Source organism: Triturus cristatus, chromosome 1_2, assembly GCF_964204655.1.
Source record: "Triturus cristatus chromosome 1_2, aTriCri1.1, whole genome shotgun sequence".
In the NCBI taxonomy this organism is placed as follows: Eukaryota; Metazoa; Chordata; class Amphibia; order Caudata; family Salamandridae; genus Triturus; species Triturus cristatus.
The window spans coordinates 1,138,420,876-1,138,439,922 of NC_140580.1; the positions used below are offsets into that span (position 1 = coordinate 1,138,420,876).

The 19,047-nt window shown below is 48.6% G+C and overlaps 1 protein-coding gene across 2 annotated transcripts in view; it reads right to left on the reverse strand.

The window, feature by feature from the left end:
- ADAMTS13 (ADAM metallopeptidase with thrombospondin type 1 motif 13) overlaps nucleotides 1-19,047 on the reverse strand; it is a 255,971-nt gene that overhangs the window by 201,837 nt on the left and 35,087 nt on the right. For both annotated transcript variants that reach the window (XM_085613864.1, XM_085613863.1), the window contains exons 2-3: nucleotides 18,449-18,515; nucleotides 7,169-7,314 (exon numbers count right to left, since the gene is read on the reverse strand). In XM_085613864.1, coding sequence (XP_085469990.1) covers nucleotides 7,169-7,314; nucleotides 18,449-18,515 — 213 coding nt within the window. The remainder of the gene's footprint in view (nucleotides 1-7,168; nucleotides 7,315-18,448; nucleotides 18,516-19,047) is intronic.

Sequence of the window (19,047 nt, forward strand, 5' to 3'; positions counted from 1 at the left end):
ATGTATGGCTAGCCCCGACTGGCAAGAGTGGCCTACATCACATTCCTCCATTATCCAGCCATGAGTAGAATATTTCTTCAGACATTGCAAGATCATCCAATTAGTATCGAGTGGTTAGTTACAATGGACTGGTTGATTATGTTCCACTCATGGCCAATAGCACGATTGCATGTTCAGTCGTAGGAGGAAGGCCAGGTGCTTCTGATACAAGAAAGTTACCTTTATGTCATCTCATCGTCAGCGACTGACTTAGGGCGTTGATAGCAGTGGGCCGCGCGTAGGTTGGTGGTACGTCCAGGATGGTTGTCAGGACTTGTAGTCAAAGGAGTATCATGGAAAAAGCCAGGTAGCCACTTCTTGTCTTAATTTCATGAGCTCCTGTATACTTTGTATTTTGTTTGGCAAGGAGTTACAGAGGTTTTGAAACTTGGACTGAGTATATGGAACCTCCTATGGGTTTATTTATATAGTGGGTACTGTAGGTGAAGGGTACGTCTTGCTGCAGCATGCTGGATTAATTAATTTAGCGTTTAAAAAAGCGAGCAGTGGCAGCTGCTGATCTTTAAAAGTGGTGAGGCGCAGTACCTGCCCCACTGGTTTTAAAATTTGTGTTGAGAGTTCCCCATATGTTAGGAATTACCTTCATTTTTTCAATGCCAGCATTTAGTTATGAATACCCCTTATGACAAGAATTGCATACAATATTACAGTAATAGATGTTTGCAATTAGTACTGTCCATGGTGGCTCCATGGGTGGCTCATATGTCAAACATTACTGCTAGTATTAAAGAGCCAGCAATTTATAATGATTGGCTTTATCAAATCTGCCCCCTTATCCCAAATATGCCATGGCTGCCCTGCCTAAGGTAAAGAATTACCTTGAATACGCCAGCACCAGCATTTTTCACTAAGTGTTCCCTTATGTCAAGAATTTCTTCCAGTAGTTCAGGGTCGGCATTTTGTCTTGGGTGCCATCCAGCATAGCAAGAATATGAAATGTCCCAGAATTATTTCCACTATGGCAGCGGCAGCATCTTATCTTGAGTGCCGCTTTAAGCCCAGAATTATATTGAGTATGCCATGGCCAGCGGTAGACTCACAATCATAAAACATGCAGACAAACACACTCTCACTCATATCCATTCTCTCACCACGTTCATTCATACACACTCCCTCTCATTTGCTCCCTTTCCCCTTCAATCACTCCAGACTCTCATTTACGTATTCTTACTAATACCCTCTGGCTGTTACTCACACACAGTCATACTCACTGTTTCTCACTCTCACTTACAAACACACTTACACATGCTAACACTTCCACACTCATTGATTGGGGTCCCTGGTGCAACTGCACCTGTTGCTCCACTGATAGCTACACTCCTGACTCACTTCTACATCCCTCAATCACTCACTCCTGATCCACTTACACTCCTTCACTTACTCCTTCACCCTGACTTTCACTTTCACTCATTGACACTCATCCATACACATACACACACACTTTTACTCAATCTCACTCACACTCAATCACTCACAAACACATACACACATGCACAGAGAGACCATATTTATTTTACTTCCCCTGCTTCCTTTGCTGGCATCTCACAGGCTCCATGGTAGCAGCAGAACAGGGATCTGGTGCTGGGCACTGGAATCAGCAAGCCATGATTCTCAAAGAGGAAGAGCAGCAAGGCCAGGTTTGAAAGGGGGAAGACCCACCTCAGCCCCTCTCCCAGGGCATTGATAGAAATGGAAACACAGCTCAATAGGAAGCTGGGACAGTGCTGGGGATCCTGCTCCTACTGCTCTGGGTGGCTTCTCATTGGACTCAAGGATGCACTGATGTGCACCCTGATAGCCACATGTTAGCAAATATACTGTGCCTTCTGAGGCATGCGCAGTATGTCTGCTAAATAAAAATGGATCGTGCCTGTTTCAGGGGATCATAGTTGAACTGTTGAGAAGTGTGGCTCAATGGTTAGAGCGGCAGACCCTGATGCAGAGTTCTGGCCCGGGACCAGAGTTCAATCTCCCGCATCGGCGGGTCTTGGATTCAATTTCCTTGGACCTGATAATTCTCGCCTCGGTGCCTATTCTAATCATGGGTCCCACGCTGCAACTCTGGGCAATAGCTTGCTTAATCTCCACAACACCCCCAGCAGCGCTGAGATGCCTGGCTTCACCATGGGGGTGCCCAGGAGTGGACATTTCACAGGGAAAGGCCAGGAAGGGTTCCACAGAGGTATGAGTAAAAGCGCCAGGATACCCCTGTTGGGGGTGGCAGTGCGCTATACAAGTACATACACATTTACATTTAACTACGCTCCAGAGACATGTGAATCCAGACCTCAACCTACAAAGTACTGTGTTTTTAAACAACACTCTGTAGATGCATTGTCACTTAGGCTCCTCTTACCTATCCTTCTCCTGTCATCTGGAACCTGAAGTCGAGGCTAAAAGGGCTGACCTGTGCTCTGGCAGTGCTCATGAAAACAGGAAAGTCGTATTCTCAAGAGCACTGCTAAATTAAATAATGCACAGTGTTGGGAGAGGAAATTGGCAGAATGTAGGACCCCACAGAAGGCAGGCATGTGCCCTGAAGCCCATGATAAGGAGCCGTTCCTAATAGTACGGGCCCTATAGGTATTCTAAATTGGCACAGTCAATACTGGAGATCACAAAGGTGAGGATAGCTTGTAGCTTTTATTGGTATCCTATGTACAATAAGATGTTGTTGGACTTGGCCCTTTTTGGCAGGTTCACCCCTGAACTTTTTGCCTTAAGCTCTGACATGGTGGTAGTGGTTTTAGGCCTCAGGGCTCTTTAGCACTGTGGCCCAGTGTAAAGTGCGTGCACTCTCTGAGGGCGTGTGGTGAGATTGGCCTGCCCTCCCATAGGAATGCATGGAGGATATGTGTGTCCATGGTGATTCCTGATGTGAGTGGAGTGCAGGGTCGAGTTTAGTGTGTGCAAACTCGTGAGAATAAATGCTGCGCAATGGTGTGCGCAGATTTATGGTGACTGGTGGAGAAGTGCCACTTCTAGAAGTTGGCATTTCTGTGTACTGTGTGTCTGCCTGCCTAATGTGGAATGTGTGTCTGGCTTGTGATTGACAGGAGCTGAGAGGGCTGGGGAATTCCAAGAGCCTGGGTGAGTCTGCCCGGTGGTGAATGGAGAGATCTGCATGTAGATGGGAGGGTGGAGTTGCACCTGGGACCTGAATAGGGCTGGGCCTTCCCTCCACAATGCTGGCTCCACCTCCTGTGGTGTGTCTGATGTCCCTGGCCTGTCCTGTGAATAGAGAGGGGAGCTGAGCAAAACAAAGTGCTCCTGAACCAGTTGTATCTGGTTCTCCCCTTACCCTACAGTTGTAGAACAAAGGAAAGTGCTGTATAAAAGAAGGGGCTGTGACCCCATGAAGATGTTCTTGTTTTTTGGACTTGAAACTACCAGGGGTGTGCTGCTGCTGGGGCCCCAGGGGAAGGCTTGCCTCCCTGGGCCCTGCCCTGCCCCTGGATGCCTGGAGGACTTTCCTTTGCTGGGAGCTGTTTTGCTCCACCTTTGATGACTGGAGGACTTTTTGGGACCCTTCTGCTTGCCTTTATGTCTGCAGGGCTTTGTGCAGCATCATGCGCCCTGTGCACGCTTTATTTAGCATCTTCCTCCAAGGAGAGGGAGAGTGTGGGCTTAGCAGCGTGGAGCTGCTGTTCGAGGGAATCTCAGCGAGGGGATTCTCCCGCTTCTTGATTATTTAAAATAGCGGGAGCCTACTCCGCTTTATGGTGCTTTGATCGGCGGGTGCCCACCCCGCTTTTGTGCCGCTTATACTGTTGGTTTGATGCGGGTGCCCACCCCGCTCTGTATTTTTGATTCGGAGGGAGCCTACCCCTCATTGCCGCTTATTTGCTCTGCGGGTGCCCACTCCGAGTTTTGGCGGCCTTTCTTGCTTATTTTTGCAGAGACATCAATCTGATTCGCCGGAGCCCACCCGGCATGGCCGCAGTTTATATTCTATCACGGGAGCCCACCCCGCATTTCTAAATCTGCTCGCAGGAGCGGGCTGCCGCTACCACGAGTGACCGGAAGTGAGACTGGGGCGGGGCCTGCGCCCAGAGCACGTCCGGAGCCTTGCGGGCTCCAGGTCGAAGTCCCGGTCCCGAGAGAGGGGACCGGGCGAACCATAAGGAGACTGCCGAAGTCTCAGGGCCCAGCGGAGGCCCGCCGAGAGTAGCAGAGCTCGCCCGAAGTTCTGCCTGTGGCCCGGTGAGTAGGGCTTCCCTTTTGTTAGTGCCGGTTCGAGGCACAGTGCCCACCAAATTTCCTGAGCGGCCCCCACCTGATAGGGAAGCCGCTCCAACGGGGCGGGCCTGTGTCGTTTGAAAAGCCTGTGCGTGGCTCCATCATAGGCCTGTTCCTTTAAGGAGCCGGCACGCTCCAACAAGGGCCCAATCGTTCAGGGGCCCCTGAGGGCCACAGTGCTTGGGGGCCTGATTTGTTTTAGAGCCTTGGTCGCTCCAACGTGAGCGTACAGAGGTGCCCAGGCCCCATAGCCGCATTTTGCCCAGCTGCCCCGCTCGCAGCGGGCAGCTGCACCTCACGGCATGTGTATATTTAGAGCCTCCGTGGCTCCAACATTTGCATATTCGGTTTCAGAGCCCAGATGGCTCCAATGTGCGCATTATTTGTTCCGAGAGCCTAGGTGGCTTCAACGCTTCCCATTTTCAGAGCCAGATGGCTCCAACGTTTTGCATATTGATTTAAAGGTCCATTGAGAGCCCAAGCCCCCTTTGACTATTTCCAGCTGCCCAGCAAGTAGTGGGCAGCTGCATCGTTTAGGTCTTTCATTTTAGGGGACATGTTGAATCCAGGAGTGAGACGCACTCCTTTGCCCCCATCCTTTCCTACACAGCTGCGCAGCACTTTGTGCCAGCTGCTACGTTTAGGCCTGCGCAAAGTGCGCACCCTTGACTGTCGCTGCATTGGCAGCAGCCCTGACTGTTCGACAGAGGGCAGTTGAGCCCCCTTTGGGATGGCCAGGGGGATTGTTAGGTTTATAGGGCACCAGGCCCTACTGTGATTTTGGGTGCTAGGAAATGTGATACATGTAGAATGATTTACGCACCTGTGTTGATACCTCTAAATGTGTTCTATGATTACGAGGTTGGTTCGCATATTATGGTTCATGCCAGTGAGATTTATTTCCTAATGAAGTTATACTTAGGAGGTCAGGGTCTAATGTGTTTAGACTTGTGAGAAAAATGTATAATGTGTTTATGCTGATGAGGTTGGCGTACAATGCGTTTGGCGCCTAATGTGATACTGTGCATAATGTGGTTTATGTTACAGGCTGATGCTAAGTACAGTGGTTACCAGTAGTTACTGGTTGTGTTCCCTGTTTATAAGTTCTACATTTACTAAGTTCACTTTGTGATGGTTCTGACAGTGGCCCAGGTGGCCCTGTCATGTGTAAATAATCCCTTGTAAATATGACCTAGTGCCAGGTGGCCCCATGTATAATATGTGCTTACTATTCTAATGTGTTTTGATAATACATAGGCTATTTTTGATATAACCTTGTGTGGAGTTCCTTTTGTGGTGTGCCTGGGATGTTGTTGCTGTGTGCGTGCGCAAATGCTTTACACATTACCTCCGGGATAAGCCTGACTGCTCGTGCCAAGCTACCAAGGGGGTGAGCAGGGGTTATCTTTGGCGTGTAACTTCCTTGCCATGACTAGAGTGGTGGATTCTGCCTTGCTTTGGCGCACGCCTTAGCCAACCAGAAATCCCATTTCTAACAGAGGTGAATCAGTGTTTTTATTATCGAGTTGGCACTCCTGGTGACTTCATGGACTTGTGAGATCAGGGACGTGTTTGAGTTCATTGTTACTCTAGGGATGCTCACTTTTCTTGACTTTGCTGTAAGGTGCGTCAAGTTCTTCGGGTCATAAGTTCATAGGGTGGTGTTTGTGCCACTGTCCACAGGCCATGATCTCCGTTTTTGAAGTATTGAGTTGTAGCTGGTTATTCATCATCATGTCATTAGTGGCGCAGAGGCCGTCATCAACTCTTGATGTGCACAGGTCTTCTGAATTGCCCATTTTTAGGATGATCTTTGCATTGTCTATACAGATGCAACACATCTGGTTGAAAGATTTAATGAGATCTGGCAAGGGGCTTAGGGAGATACTGGGTAGAAGAGGAGTGATGATGACGCCCTGTGGAAGGCCTCAGTGCAGGCCTGAGAAGCTGATGCAAAAGGCAGCAGGAGTACCAGGCATTATCTGTCTTTGAGGTAGGAGACAGTACTCCTTAGAACACTGCTATGCGTAACAAGATGTTGCAGTCCAAGTAGCAGTGAGTGGTGGTGGATCATTTTGAGTGCTGTCAATAAGTCTCATTGTAGTACTAGTGCCATGTTTTTTCGTCAACTGCATATTTAGGGTCATCCAATATGGATATGACAAATGATTCTGTGGACCAGTCGGAACAGTCCAGTATGAACTGCCAGGTCAAGTCTGCTACAGACGGGACAAAGGCAACCCTAGACCGTGTTCGGCCTAATATGGCTTCTTCAGTGAGGTATATGTTGAAGTCTTTGGCACAATGAGCACAGAATCCACATCCGAGCATACCTGTCATACTCAGAGCATCTACTATAACAAACAACCTAGAGATGAAAGGATGACTGAATAAATCTTAGCCATTGATGGCGACTCTGGGCTATTTTCCAGTCAATCATGTTTCACTTACTAGAGTACTCTAGACAGAGAACAGGCATACGCATATTACCCTTGGTCCTGCTCCAATAGGAACAGTCTAGCCCAAACTGACAAGATACCTTTAAACTAATCAAGAGTTTTAAAAAATTGAACATCCCCAACTAAAGCTGACACCTAAGAAGCAAACAGCCTAGTCAGTGCGTGTGAGTGAGTTAGTGAGCGAGCAAGAGAACGAGCGAATGAGTGAGTGAGTGAGTGAGTGAGTGAGTGAGTGAGTGAGTGAGTGAGTGAGTGAGTGAGTGAGTAGGAAACTGAGCAAAAGGTTGGTGGATTGGGTAACTGACTGAATCACTGAGCGAGAGAGTCAATGACTACTTTGGTTTGTATAGTGCACTGTAGAAAGACAGATGACCTCTAGGCTCTGCGGCCTTTTGTACAGAGCGACTTACGATATTGAGGTTGGTGAGAATGTAGCGTTCCGTGTCCTCCTGGTGGAACTGGTAGACATCCGGGCCCACCACGATGAGCAGCTCCAGGTGTTTCATGCTTCCTGCGGCCCGCCTCTGTCGCTGCCCAGGAGAGGGTGTAGTGTTAACTGAAACAACCCAGAACATATGTCCGTATTCGAAGTGCAATTAATGAGCCAACTCTGACACACTTTTGTGACTTACAAAAACACAAGCCTGATCAATATACATTGCTCTAATGTCTAAGGAGGCCGTAGGGAGGAACAGTCATTTGCAAGCCAATCTATGCTGTGGCTGCCTATGAGAAAGATTGGTACAAGGGCAATGAGAAGACGACACTGGCTCATGCTTGTGGCACACTCCCAGGGCAGTGTAGGGAAGCTTCCATTGGGCACGAAAATGCTCTAGCCATATCGACAGGCAAAGTGAGGGCCGTCACTGCTTTCTATGCTTGTGGCACTCTGTCATTTAGTGTGGGAAAGTGTGCACTGCTGCTGCCCATGCGCTTCACATATTGTTATGCTGTATGGGAATTTAAGTCTGTTGATATACACACTTGTGTAAAGCTGTCAGGGTCGGGCGCATACACTCATGTTGCCTATGCTTCTGTACATTGTAAGACAGTGTGAGGAATCTTACACTAATGTTGCCCAAATCACAGTCACTAAATATCCACAAAAAACATGCATACTGAGTTATCGCAGCAATACTTCAGATAAATGCATGAACATAGTTGAGTGTAAGGTAAGTTAATGGAGAACACATAGGTAATAGGATAGGTGAGGTTAGTATAGAATTATTATTATGTGATAGATAATAGGATACGTTAAATAAGGGGCGATGATTCAGGCTAGGTTAATTGGTTAGCAGTGGTGGAATTGGTGATAAATCAAGTCAGTTTAGTGTAGGCCAAACAATGGCAAACGTATGTGAGGTGAGTTGAGGTTAGGGTTGGTTAATGGGTTAAGAGTGATGCTATAGGTTATGGGCGGTTAGATAAGAGGGAAGATGTGAGGGTAGGTAAGTTTAATTTATATGCAATTGTATAAATCATAAGTGGCAATTGGGTTGTATAGAACAGGAAAGGATTGGCGAAGGTAGGTTAGATGGGATAACATGGGAAAGGTGATAGGTTGGCCCTAGCTTAGGGCATATTAAATAAACAGGGAATATAGGGTTTAGAAGAGATGAGGCAAGATTAGGATGTGCTTTATGAGATATGATGGGTTGCGTAAGGCCAAGTGGTGTGGGTTAATTTAGTTAGGATGGGTTACGTGAGTTATGGTTAGGTTAGATATGCTCAGATGGAGCAGGTGATAGGGTAGCTGAGTAGATGTAGGTGGGTTTAGATGAGGTTACATGGTGATAGGTTAAGTTACAGGGAAGAGATGATAGATGAAGTGAGGTTAGGTTATTTTACATAGGACGGATGTGGTTGGGTGGACGTGGATGGGGTACGTGATAGGTAGAAGTTGGTGGATTTAGGTGAGGTTAGTTATGATGAAGTAGATGATAGGTGATGTGAGGCTAGGCCACGTTACATGGGATACAAGTGTTTAGGTATTATCTTATGTTACGTTATTTATTATCTCTATAGCATACCTAAGTTTCTTGACACTGTAGCAGAACATGACATATGACAAACTAAAAGAAAAGTACAGGTTAAAAAGATTTAGTTATAAAGGGATTCTTAATTGCCTTGCGACCAGAGGCAGGTCTTCATGTCGATGTAGGGGAAGAGTTTCTTCAGTAGGCTTAATGCCCAAAACTCTGACTGGCTGTTTTGAAGATTTGATACTCTAGGGTAAAATTGGAGTCTGTATATATATGCCCAGATTACGTACCACTTTAGAAGGGGTGGGAGGAGTTCCCATCACTCCCGGACAACCAATATTGTTTTATTTTTTAGTCACATTTGTTGCAAAAGTAGCTCAGTTTTTGTGGGGTTAAGCTTTAGCTGGAAGAAGATGAGATATCAGTTACGTGGAAGCAGGAAGGTTTAGCTGAGGCTAAATCAGGATAGGTTAGGTTAGAATTAGATGATAGGTAAAGTGAGGTTAGTTGAAATAAACATGAGTAAATGAGTTCATGTAGAGTGGATGTGATTGGTGGTGGTAAAAGTAGGTGAAGATTAGATGCAATAAATTGAGATTCCTAACATGAGAGGATGGGTAACACAAGAAAGGTGACTGCTGTGATGAAGTTAGATGTTACAATTTTAGATGAGGTTAGATAAGTTGAGCTACATAAGAGGTAAGTTTAGGTTAGGGGAAAAACATATGTTGTTTTTGGTCAGGAGGTCAGCTAGACTAGGCAACATCTTTTGATAGTATATCGAAATGTGAGCTTCTTTGTAACAAACAGAAGGCGAAGTGACAGCTGGAATTTTAAGTAGAATGCTGATGCAAAGACCTGATACACTAGAACTGACTGTGCCCAAGCAAAAAATCTACTTTCGAGACTCTCCCAAACCATGAACAACCCGTCCTGCACTAAGTGCTGGACGGAGAACCCTACTGTCCAAAGCTGTGCATGCAGCACCCGTACTTTGGGAAGCGTGCCAAAGGGAACTTTTAGTACTTCTACCTCTTGAATTGCGACCAATCCAGCTGCCAAAGGTAGCACTAATGAGCCAATCCTCAGTCTTCGGAGCATCAAAGCTTGGGTCTGCCCTCTGAGTATTGCTTCCAGTGTTCTGAGATTCCTGTCTACAGACGCGCCCATGCGTCCCTACATGCAACACTGGAAACCTCCTTCTGCCTGTCCTAGTGGACCTGATTTACCCCAATTTTTTTTTTCATTTCAAATTTCTCATTGTTTTTCACTTTTTTAGGATGGCCGGGAAGCTGCAATTTGCTATCTTACTGGACCTTTCTCTAAATGTGTCTCTTCACATAATTTTTATATCTGTTTTCACTTGCAACTGCAAGATAAGTGTCCGCCATCTTGGAAGTGTGATTTTGAGTTAAAGTCATGATTGTTTGCATGTGTCGCCACGCTTGGGCATGCATTTCTCATAATAACACTGAGGCCTCCACAGTGGTATGATGGATACATGTGCATGAGTGCATATGCATGCATATGTGTCACGATCCGGCTGGATATCTGCACGAGTGGCGATCCCGCCAGAAACCTGGAAGAACTACAAGTCCCAGGCACCCCGGCAGTCCACAAGTCACGTTGTGGGTGTGCCCCGAGAGCATAAATACACGTCCTCTCCTTCACGTCCTGGCCGATTATTCCCGGACGTATCCTGAAGAGCTACGACAGGAAGAGCTCACGGCGAACCCGTACTGTCCCGTCTACAGAGATACGACCTCTCGACCCCTGTTGAATCTCCACCTTTCCCAGCGACCACCAACGTCCCTCGGAACCAGCCGGGGAAAGGTTTCCTGTTCCTGGCTCCCGTCTCCCCTGAGAGACCGGAGTGGAGGCACCTCCCTACGGTGCCCTTCGTCACCAGTGGAGTACCGGAACGGGTACTTCCGCCTTGGCTCTCCACGCCTCTCGGCTCCTCCGAGAGAAGAGGCGTAGCGCCAAGAGACCACCACGCCCAAGGATTTCCGGCGAAGCAGCCAAAGAGGTAATTCTTGTTCGCCGACCTGCCCAAGGATTTCCGGGCATTCACGGTCGGTAGGTGTTGCGCTCCTCGGCTCAAGGATTCGGAGCTTGGCAGTAGTAGCGCCTTCACCTACCTTCACATCTCACCGCGCCAATTGGGCGTCGTTCAGTGAGCTGGAAGAAAGGCTCTTGGGAACTACCAGAGGCCTCTTGGTCCAGCTCACCTCACTCACCGAGCACTCATTCCCCCCTGGGGTTTGTCCCCGCTAAGCGGAACTTACCGGACTCCAGTATTGGAGATACTTAGCCTATGCAAACGCCCAGTCACTTCACTGCCCCGCACCTCAGTAGGTGGGAGGAGACAGCAGGTAAGCGACTCACACTTAGGGGGAAACACGGTAGGGGGAGTTCGAGTCAGTCGACTATCACTTATTGTGTGTTTGTTTCCTTTTAGGTTTCCGTCCCCACCGTTCCTGTCTCACTTCCCTCACTCACCTGCCTCCTCCATCCGCGTGTGTAACACGTCCTCCGGACGAGGGGCAGATGGGAGGTGGAACCCATATAGCATCAGCGTCATTCCGAGGAGAGGAAACCCGCGGGTACGCGACAGAATAATCGGCCCACGAAAATATCTCCTCCCGATCACGCTGATCATGGCTACGTTAGAAGAAGTGTTAGCCTCGCTAGCCCTGATGCAGGCGGACTTAGCCGCTTCCCGGTCGGAAACGGCCGCCTTGCATACACGTATGGATAGATTCCAACGAAACCCCTTCGATGCCGGGGCCCCGTTTCCCTCACAGTCCCCTCAGGTAGTAGTAGAAATGCCCGTCCAGGTCCCGTTGGCCCCCCCTGAAAGGTTTCATGGAGACGTACATAAGGTCCAGGTGTTCATGACTCAAGTAATGCTACACTTCCACTGTAAACCGAAGCTGTTTCTTACCAATCAGGCCCGGGTGGCCTTCTTAATTTCTTACCTGGCAGGAGACGCGGCTCAATGGGCCGTTCCCATCGTCCGCAGGGACGAAGCCCTCCTATATGATTGGGACGCTTTCCGCAACGCATTCGAAGACACCTTCGATCGCAGAGCCGACACCTTTGCGGCGGATCGCGACCTGCTAACCCTCCGGCAAAAACCAAATGACTTTCTGGGCTATAGGAACAGCTTTCGTCGGTTGGTGGCAGAAACCGACTGGCCGGAAACCAAGCAGTCGGCTATCTTTTATCAAGGGCTCACCGATGAGCTGAAAGATGTCATTGCCCAGATCGACCCACAACCCCAGACCTGTGTTGCGATGATGGAACTGGCCTCCAGGTTGGAGCATCGTCTCCGTGAATGAAAAGGGGATCACAGAGGAAGAGAGAAGACGCCCGGCTCCTATGACAACACCCGACCTCCTGACCACACGAGTTCCAAATCGGAACCCATGGAAATAGGGACCGTGAGGGCCTCGTTGACCCTAAGTGAACGCGACCATCGCCGCAAACAGGGACTCTGTCTGTACTGCGGCAAGAAAGGGCACTTCCTCCGTGAATGCCCAGTTAGGCCCAAAACGAACAGACCGCGGTCCGGACAAACCGCCCTCGCCATCGAAGAAAAGGTACCGGGAAACGACAGAGCTTGACGGACCAAGGAGGGAAGCCTTCAAGCCCACACTTCATCCCTTCAATGGAATCCACCCTAGGCCAAGAGCCGGATCACTTCTTCATCTCGCTAACTGCTGTCATCAACCAACGGAACAGATCCATACGAGCTATGATCGACTCCGGAGCCACGGGGTGTTTTATGGATAAAGATGAAGCCGACCGGCTCGGAATCCCGCTTACACGCAAGGAGCCTCCGGAGCTAGTATACGCGGTGGATGGAAAAGAACTGGAGTCGGGGCCCATAAGGTATGAGACTCCGTCTCTTTGGGTATCCATAGGAAACGACCATGGAGAGTGGCTGCAGTTCAACATCATTCAAGCCCCGCGATGCCGACTCATCCTAGGGTTACCCTGGTTACGGAAACACGAACCAACCATAGAATGGTCCACCAATACCATATCGTTCAACTCTGCTTTCTGTAATCACCGCTGTATCCAAACGGCCCACCCACAACTCGCGGGTCGGTCTCTGGCACAACACATCGCCACCGCCGCAGAGAAGGATGTTACGCTTCCCACCTGGTACACGTCCTATCAAGATGTGTTCAGCGTCCAAAAGGCCGAAGAACTACCCCCTCACCGAGAGTACGACTGCCGCATTGACCTGGTACCTGGTGCGGTGATCCCGTGTGGACGCATCTACGCCCTCACCGGGCCGGAGACCACCCACCTGCGAGAGTATCTGGACACGTACTTGAAGTTGGGGTACATACGTCCCTCACGGTCCCCAGCCGCGTCGCCCCTCTTCTTCGTACCGAAGACTAGTGGCGAACTGCGCTGTTGTATTGACTACCGCGCCCTCAACGCCTTGACGATAAAAAACAGGTACCCGTTGCCCTTGATCCCGGTCTTGTTGGAACAAGTGCGAGAGGCCCGTTTGTATACCAAGTTGGACCTCCGAGGGGCGTACCACCTGGTCAGAATGAAGGAGGGCGACGAGTGGAAGACCGCATTTAGAACCCGGTTTGGGCTTTATGAATACTTGGTGATGCCCTTTGGTCTTTGTAACGCCCCGGCGGCCTTCCAGTTCTTCCTCAATGAGGTTCTACGAGACTTTCTGGATAGGTTCGTCGTGGTTTACATCGACGACATCCTGATCTTCTCCAACAACCAAGAAGACCATGTCGTCCATGTGAGGCGAGTGTTACAAGCCTTGCGGAACCACAGACTGTACTGCAAACTCACAAAATGTGAGTTCCATGTGACCACCGTGGAGTTCCTCGGAGTCCATCTAACTCCCACCGGACAGGTGATGTCCACCCGAAAGGTCCAGGCAGTACAACAGTGGCCACCCCCTCGAACCATCAAGGAGATCCAGAGCTTTCTTGGCTTTGCGAACTTTTACCGGCGGTTCATACACCACTTTTCCCAGATGGTGTCACCGCTCACCAGGTTGACACGAAAGAACGTACCGTTCATCTGGACGAACGAAGCCCAAAGGTCCTTCGACCAACTTAAAGATGCCTTCACGTCCGCTCCCATCCTGCGACACGCCAACCCCGACCTTCCCTTCTCAGTGGAAACAGACGCCTCCGACATTGCCGTAGGGGCGGTTCTTTCTCAACGACATCCAGAGACAGGCATTCTTCACCCAGTGGCCTACATGTCCCGGAAGCTGAGCACCGCCGAACAAAACTACGCGGTTTCCGAAAAAGAACTCCTCGCCATACGGGAAGCATTCCTAGAATGGCGACACTGGCTACTGGGGGCGCAACACCAAGTCACCGTCTTCACCGACCACAGAAATCTCCAGTTTCTGCGATCCGCGAGACACCTTACTCCACGGCAGAGACGATGGATGCTCTTTTTTGCCGAATATCATTTCCTCGTGACCTACCTCCCCGGCTCGCAAAACCTGAAGGCGGACGCCTTGTCACGTCAAGAAGTGCATCGGCTCCCGGCGGTGGAACCCAAGCAAGCGATCCTGTCTCCCGGACAAGTCATAGGACTAACGGTAACTGAGTCCTTCCTACACGACGTCCGACGAGGGATCTCCACGTTTACCTGGGTAGCCTGGATGAAGAGGCACCAGGACTGGCGCCTACAAGGCGGTATCCCCATGCGAGGCACACAGGTGCTGGTCCCCTCTCTCAAGTTGCGACAGCTCGTTTTTTGTTGGTGTCACGAGCTTCCTAGCGCCGGGCACATGGGAGGAACAAAGACCCTCGAGAAAGTTCTTCGACACTTCTGGTGGCCCTCGGTCAGGCCGGACATTTTGCGCTGGGTCAGCCATTGCACCGTGTGCTCCCAGATGAAGGCCGATCATCGCAAACAGCAGGGTCTCTTGCGTCCGCTACCAACCCCCCGTAACCCCTGGGAGAGGATCTCGGTGGATTTCATCGTGGGTTTACCTAAAGACCAGAACTGTACCGCCATCGTGGTAGTGGTCGACTACCTGACCAAGATGGGTCACTTCCTGGCCTGTGAACAACTCCCAACCGCTGGAGCCCTTGCAAAACTTCTGTTGACCAATGTCGTCCGGCTGCACGGCCTGCCGCTTGGTATCGTGTCGGACAGGGGATCTCAGTTTACGGCACGGTTTTGGAAGGTATGGTGTGCCGAACTGGGAATCCAATCCTCCTTATCCACCAGCTTCCATCCCCAAACCGATGGACAGACCGAGAGGCTCAACCAGACACTTAAACAGTATCTCCGGTGTTATGTGGACCAGGCATCCAACGCTTGGGTAGACTGGTTGTGGGTCGCGGAGGTGGCTTATAACGATTCCATGCATACCTCTACACAACACACCCCGTTTTTTCTTTCTGCGGGGTTCCATCCTAGGTTCACACCCTTCGTGCTCCCACACACCAATCTCAGCGTCCCTGACGTACAAGACAGGTTATCCACTATACGTGCAACTCTCACCCAGGCCCGCAAAACACTTCTGGTAGCCAAAGCCAGATACAAACACCAGGCAGATAAACATCGTAGACCCAACCCAGTGTACCACAAGGGAGAGAGAGTATGGCTGTCCACGAAACACATCCGCTTCAGACGCCCTAGCGTCTTTAACCCTAAATTCATAGGACCTTACCCTGTTGTCAGGCACGTGAACCCCGTGGCCGTCCAACTAAAGCTCCCGGCGCGTTTGCGCATCCACCCGGTGTTCCACGTCTCCTTGCTCAAACCCTCCCTTGGCCCCAGCCGGAGGCGCCCGGCCCCTGTGTGGGTCCGCCACGAGCGGGAGTACGTGGTTCAACGGGTGTTGGACTCCAAGAAGGTGCGAGGGAATCTCTAGTATCTCCTGGCCTGGAAGGGGTATGGGCCGGAAGAAAATTCCTGGGAGCCCGCGACGGCGCTCCACGCAGACCGTCTGGTGGCGGCCTTCCATCGCCGGTGTCCGGACAAACCTGGCCCCCCACTCGTCGCACCCCTTGAGGGGTGAGAGGGGATGTGCTGTCACGATCCGGCTGGATATCTGCACGAGTGGCGATCCCGCCAGAAACCTGGAAGAACTACAAGTCCCAGGCACCCCGGCAGTCCACGAGTCACGTTGTGGGTGTGCCCCGAGAGCATAAATACACGTCCTCTCCTTCACGTCCTGGCCGATTATTCCCGGACGTATCCTGAAGAGCTACGACAGGAAGAGCTCACGGCGAACCCGTACTGTCCCGTCTACAGAGATACGACCTCTCGACCCCTGTTGAATCTCCACCTTTCCCAGCGACCACCAACGTCCCTCGGAACCAGCCGGGGAAAGGTTTCCTGTTCCTGGCTCCCGTCTCCCCTGAGAGACCGGAGTGGAGGCACCTCCCTACGGTGCCCTTGGTCACCAGTGGAGTACCGGAACGGGTACTTCCGCCTTGGCTCTCCGCGCCTCTCGGCTCCTCCGAGAGAAGAGGCGTAGCGCCAAGAGACCACCACGCCCAAGGATTTCCGGCGAAGCAGCCAAAGAGGTAATTCTTGTTCGCCGACCTGCCCAAGGATTTCCGGGCATTCACGGTCGGTAGGTGTTGCGCTCCTCGGCTCAAGGATTCGGAGCTTGGCAGTAGTAGCGCCTTCACCTACCTTCACATCTCACCGCGCCAATTGGGCGTCGTTCAGTGAGCTGGAAGAAAGGCTCTTGGGAACTACCAGAGGCCTCTTGGTCCAGCTCACCTCCCTCACCGAGCACTCATTCCCCCCTGGGGTTTGTCCCCGCTAAGCGGAACTTACCGGACTCCAGTATTGGAGATACTTAGCCTATGCAAACGCCCAGTCACTTCACTGCCCCGCACCTCAGTAGGTGGGAGGAGACAGCAGGTAAGCGACTCACACTTAGGGGGAAACACGGTAGGGGGAGTTCGAGTCAGTCGACTATCACTTATTGTGTGTTTGTTTCCTTTTAGGTTTCCGTCCCCACCGTTCCTGTCTCACTTCCCTCACTCACCTGCCTCCTCCGTCCGCGTGTGTAACACGTCCTCCGGACGAGGAGCAGATGGGAGGTGGAACCCATATAGCATCAGCGTCATTCCGAGGAGAGGAAACCCGCGGGTACGCGACAATATGTCATTGAACTAGGACTTTTTGGGGGTTGTTTTGCCAATGTTTTTTAGAATTGACAACAACAGCTTATTTTTCCTTTTTAGCACTATCATAAATCACTAGCAAATCCAAAAGGCAAGAACTATTGGCTTTACCAATAACAGTTCGCTTTCTTTGCAGGAAAGCCATGCCCTCCATTGCTTTTCAAGGGAGGCAATGTCTGTCCTTCGTTGTTACTAAACTTTGAGCCCTATTCACAAAGGTAATTTTACACATGTAGATTTACTCACCTGCCTATTTGCTCGTGTACTCACGTGTCAGTCTACAATTTTTTTATATTCACCACTTCCGAGTAAACATTTACACCTAAGTGCAGACTTACAAGTCTCCACCCCTTCATGCGGTGGGGACATTTAAGACAGAATTCATGATGGTAAAGTTACTAGCAATACGTTTTCAAGATTAAGTGGAGAGCTCTGCCACTGGAGTGGAGATCTCAATTTAGAAAAGTTTAGGGAAAATTAATAAAGTTTAATAATTCATGAAAAAATATTAAAACTATTTAACGTAAATTAAAAACATAAATGATTTTAAAATAATTATGGTTGAAACTAATAAAATAAACCATTACAGGACATTAACTAATCAAATTAAAATTAGTATTAAATAATTTAATTTAAAAAATAGACGTATTTAATTTAGAATTGTTATTTTTAATTAAAATTAAACTAAACACTCTCACTAGCATTATAATGTTTAATTAATATTTCTACATGTATTTCATAAATATGTATTTTCTCAAATTAAAAGTTTAATAATGTAATATTTCAAGTATATTACATTTTATTTATAAATGCTATTTTTTATCCGTAATAAAAAATACTGTTGCTAGCATTTTAATATGTGATTACTGTGTATTAAATGTAGCTCATGTATTCTTTGTATTAATTTAACATAACTTTACATTTTTTTAAAGTTTAAAATGTAAGTTTAATTATTAAAAATATTTCATTATTATTTTCTTCTTATAAAACATGTTTTTTTGCCACTAAAAACAGTTCTATGCATATTTAGTTTGAAATCCAAATAATGTAATTCATTTAATATTATTTCCTAGGCCCCGGTGTCCATTCTTTTATTTTGGTGCCTGGGGTTATCCATTGGTTGATGATGAACAATAGGAATAGTTAAATGTGTTTATAAAAAAGATTCAACAAACTCAAAGAGTGACCTTTAACACCATGGAAGAGTTACTCAAGTTATACTTTATTGGATCCTCATTGGATATTGTTTAAAGTTTTATAAAGTGTGAAAGGCTGAGCCATGTCTGCCAACATTGAGTCCTGTGACGTGCATAAGATGCACACGTAGGCTGGCAGCAGCTGTGCCGAGGACGTTGAGGATGTATCTGTGGACTAGGCGACAATAACAGCAAACATCAAAGGGCCAAGAAACAAACCTTTGTGTGAGAAGCGCTACATGCGTATTCAAAGTAATATATTTGAAATAACTTTACGGCGTATTTTTGCAGGCTGTCAAGCTCACACCCCACAGTACCCTCGGGTGACCCGGACGGGGTGAGAACTGTACCTTCCAGCGATGCATCAGGTCCCAGGCGTGAGGAAGCTCCCTCTGCATCCAGAGACAAAGAGAAGCCCTGAAAACAGAAACATGCATTAATGCATAGAGACACTGAGGAGCTGAGGTCAGTGCTGCTTTTATTATCATAAATTCGTTTGTGTATATTTGTCTTCAATAAATATGTAGTGTAAACCATACCCTTTCTGGAGACCGTGCACACGGTATTGTCATAAATGACAGAGGCAATAAATAGCCCTCGGTTTTTATTCAATTTCACAGAATTTACAAAGCTCTTGTGCCAAAGCACTGTACACAGCTGCAGAAACTGATGGTGCATAAAATGAAATGAAAACTATGAAAGCACATCAAGGTGAAATTAGAACCTCGAAAAAATTGGAAGTGAGACATCTGCAAAAGGGAAGCAAATGCAATAAATGTAAAATGTGTGGGCAGAGCCCTTACATTGTAATATAGCATTATTCACCCTACCATATAATTGATATACTCCATAATTTGTGTATATTCCTCTGGCTTCCACCTGTGTTTATTTATAGACATGCTGTGGTCTGTGCATAAGAATGGTGTTTTTGCCACTCCTGTGACCAACA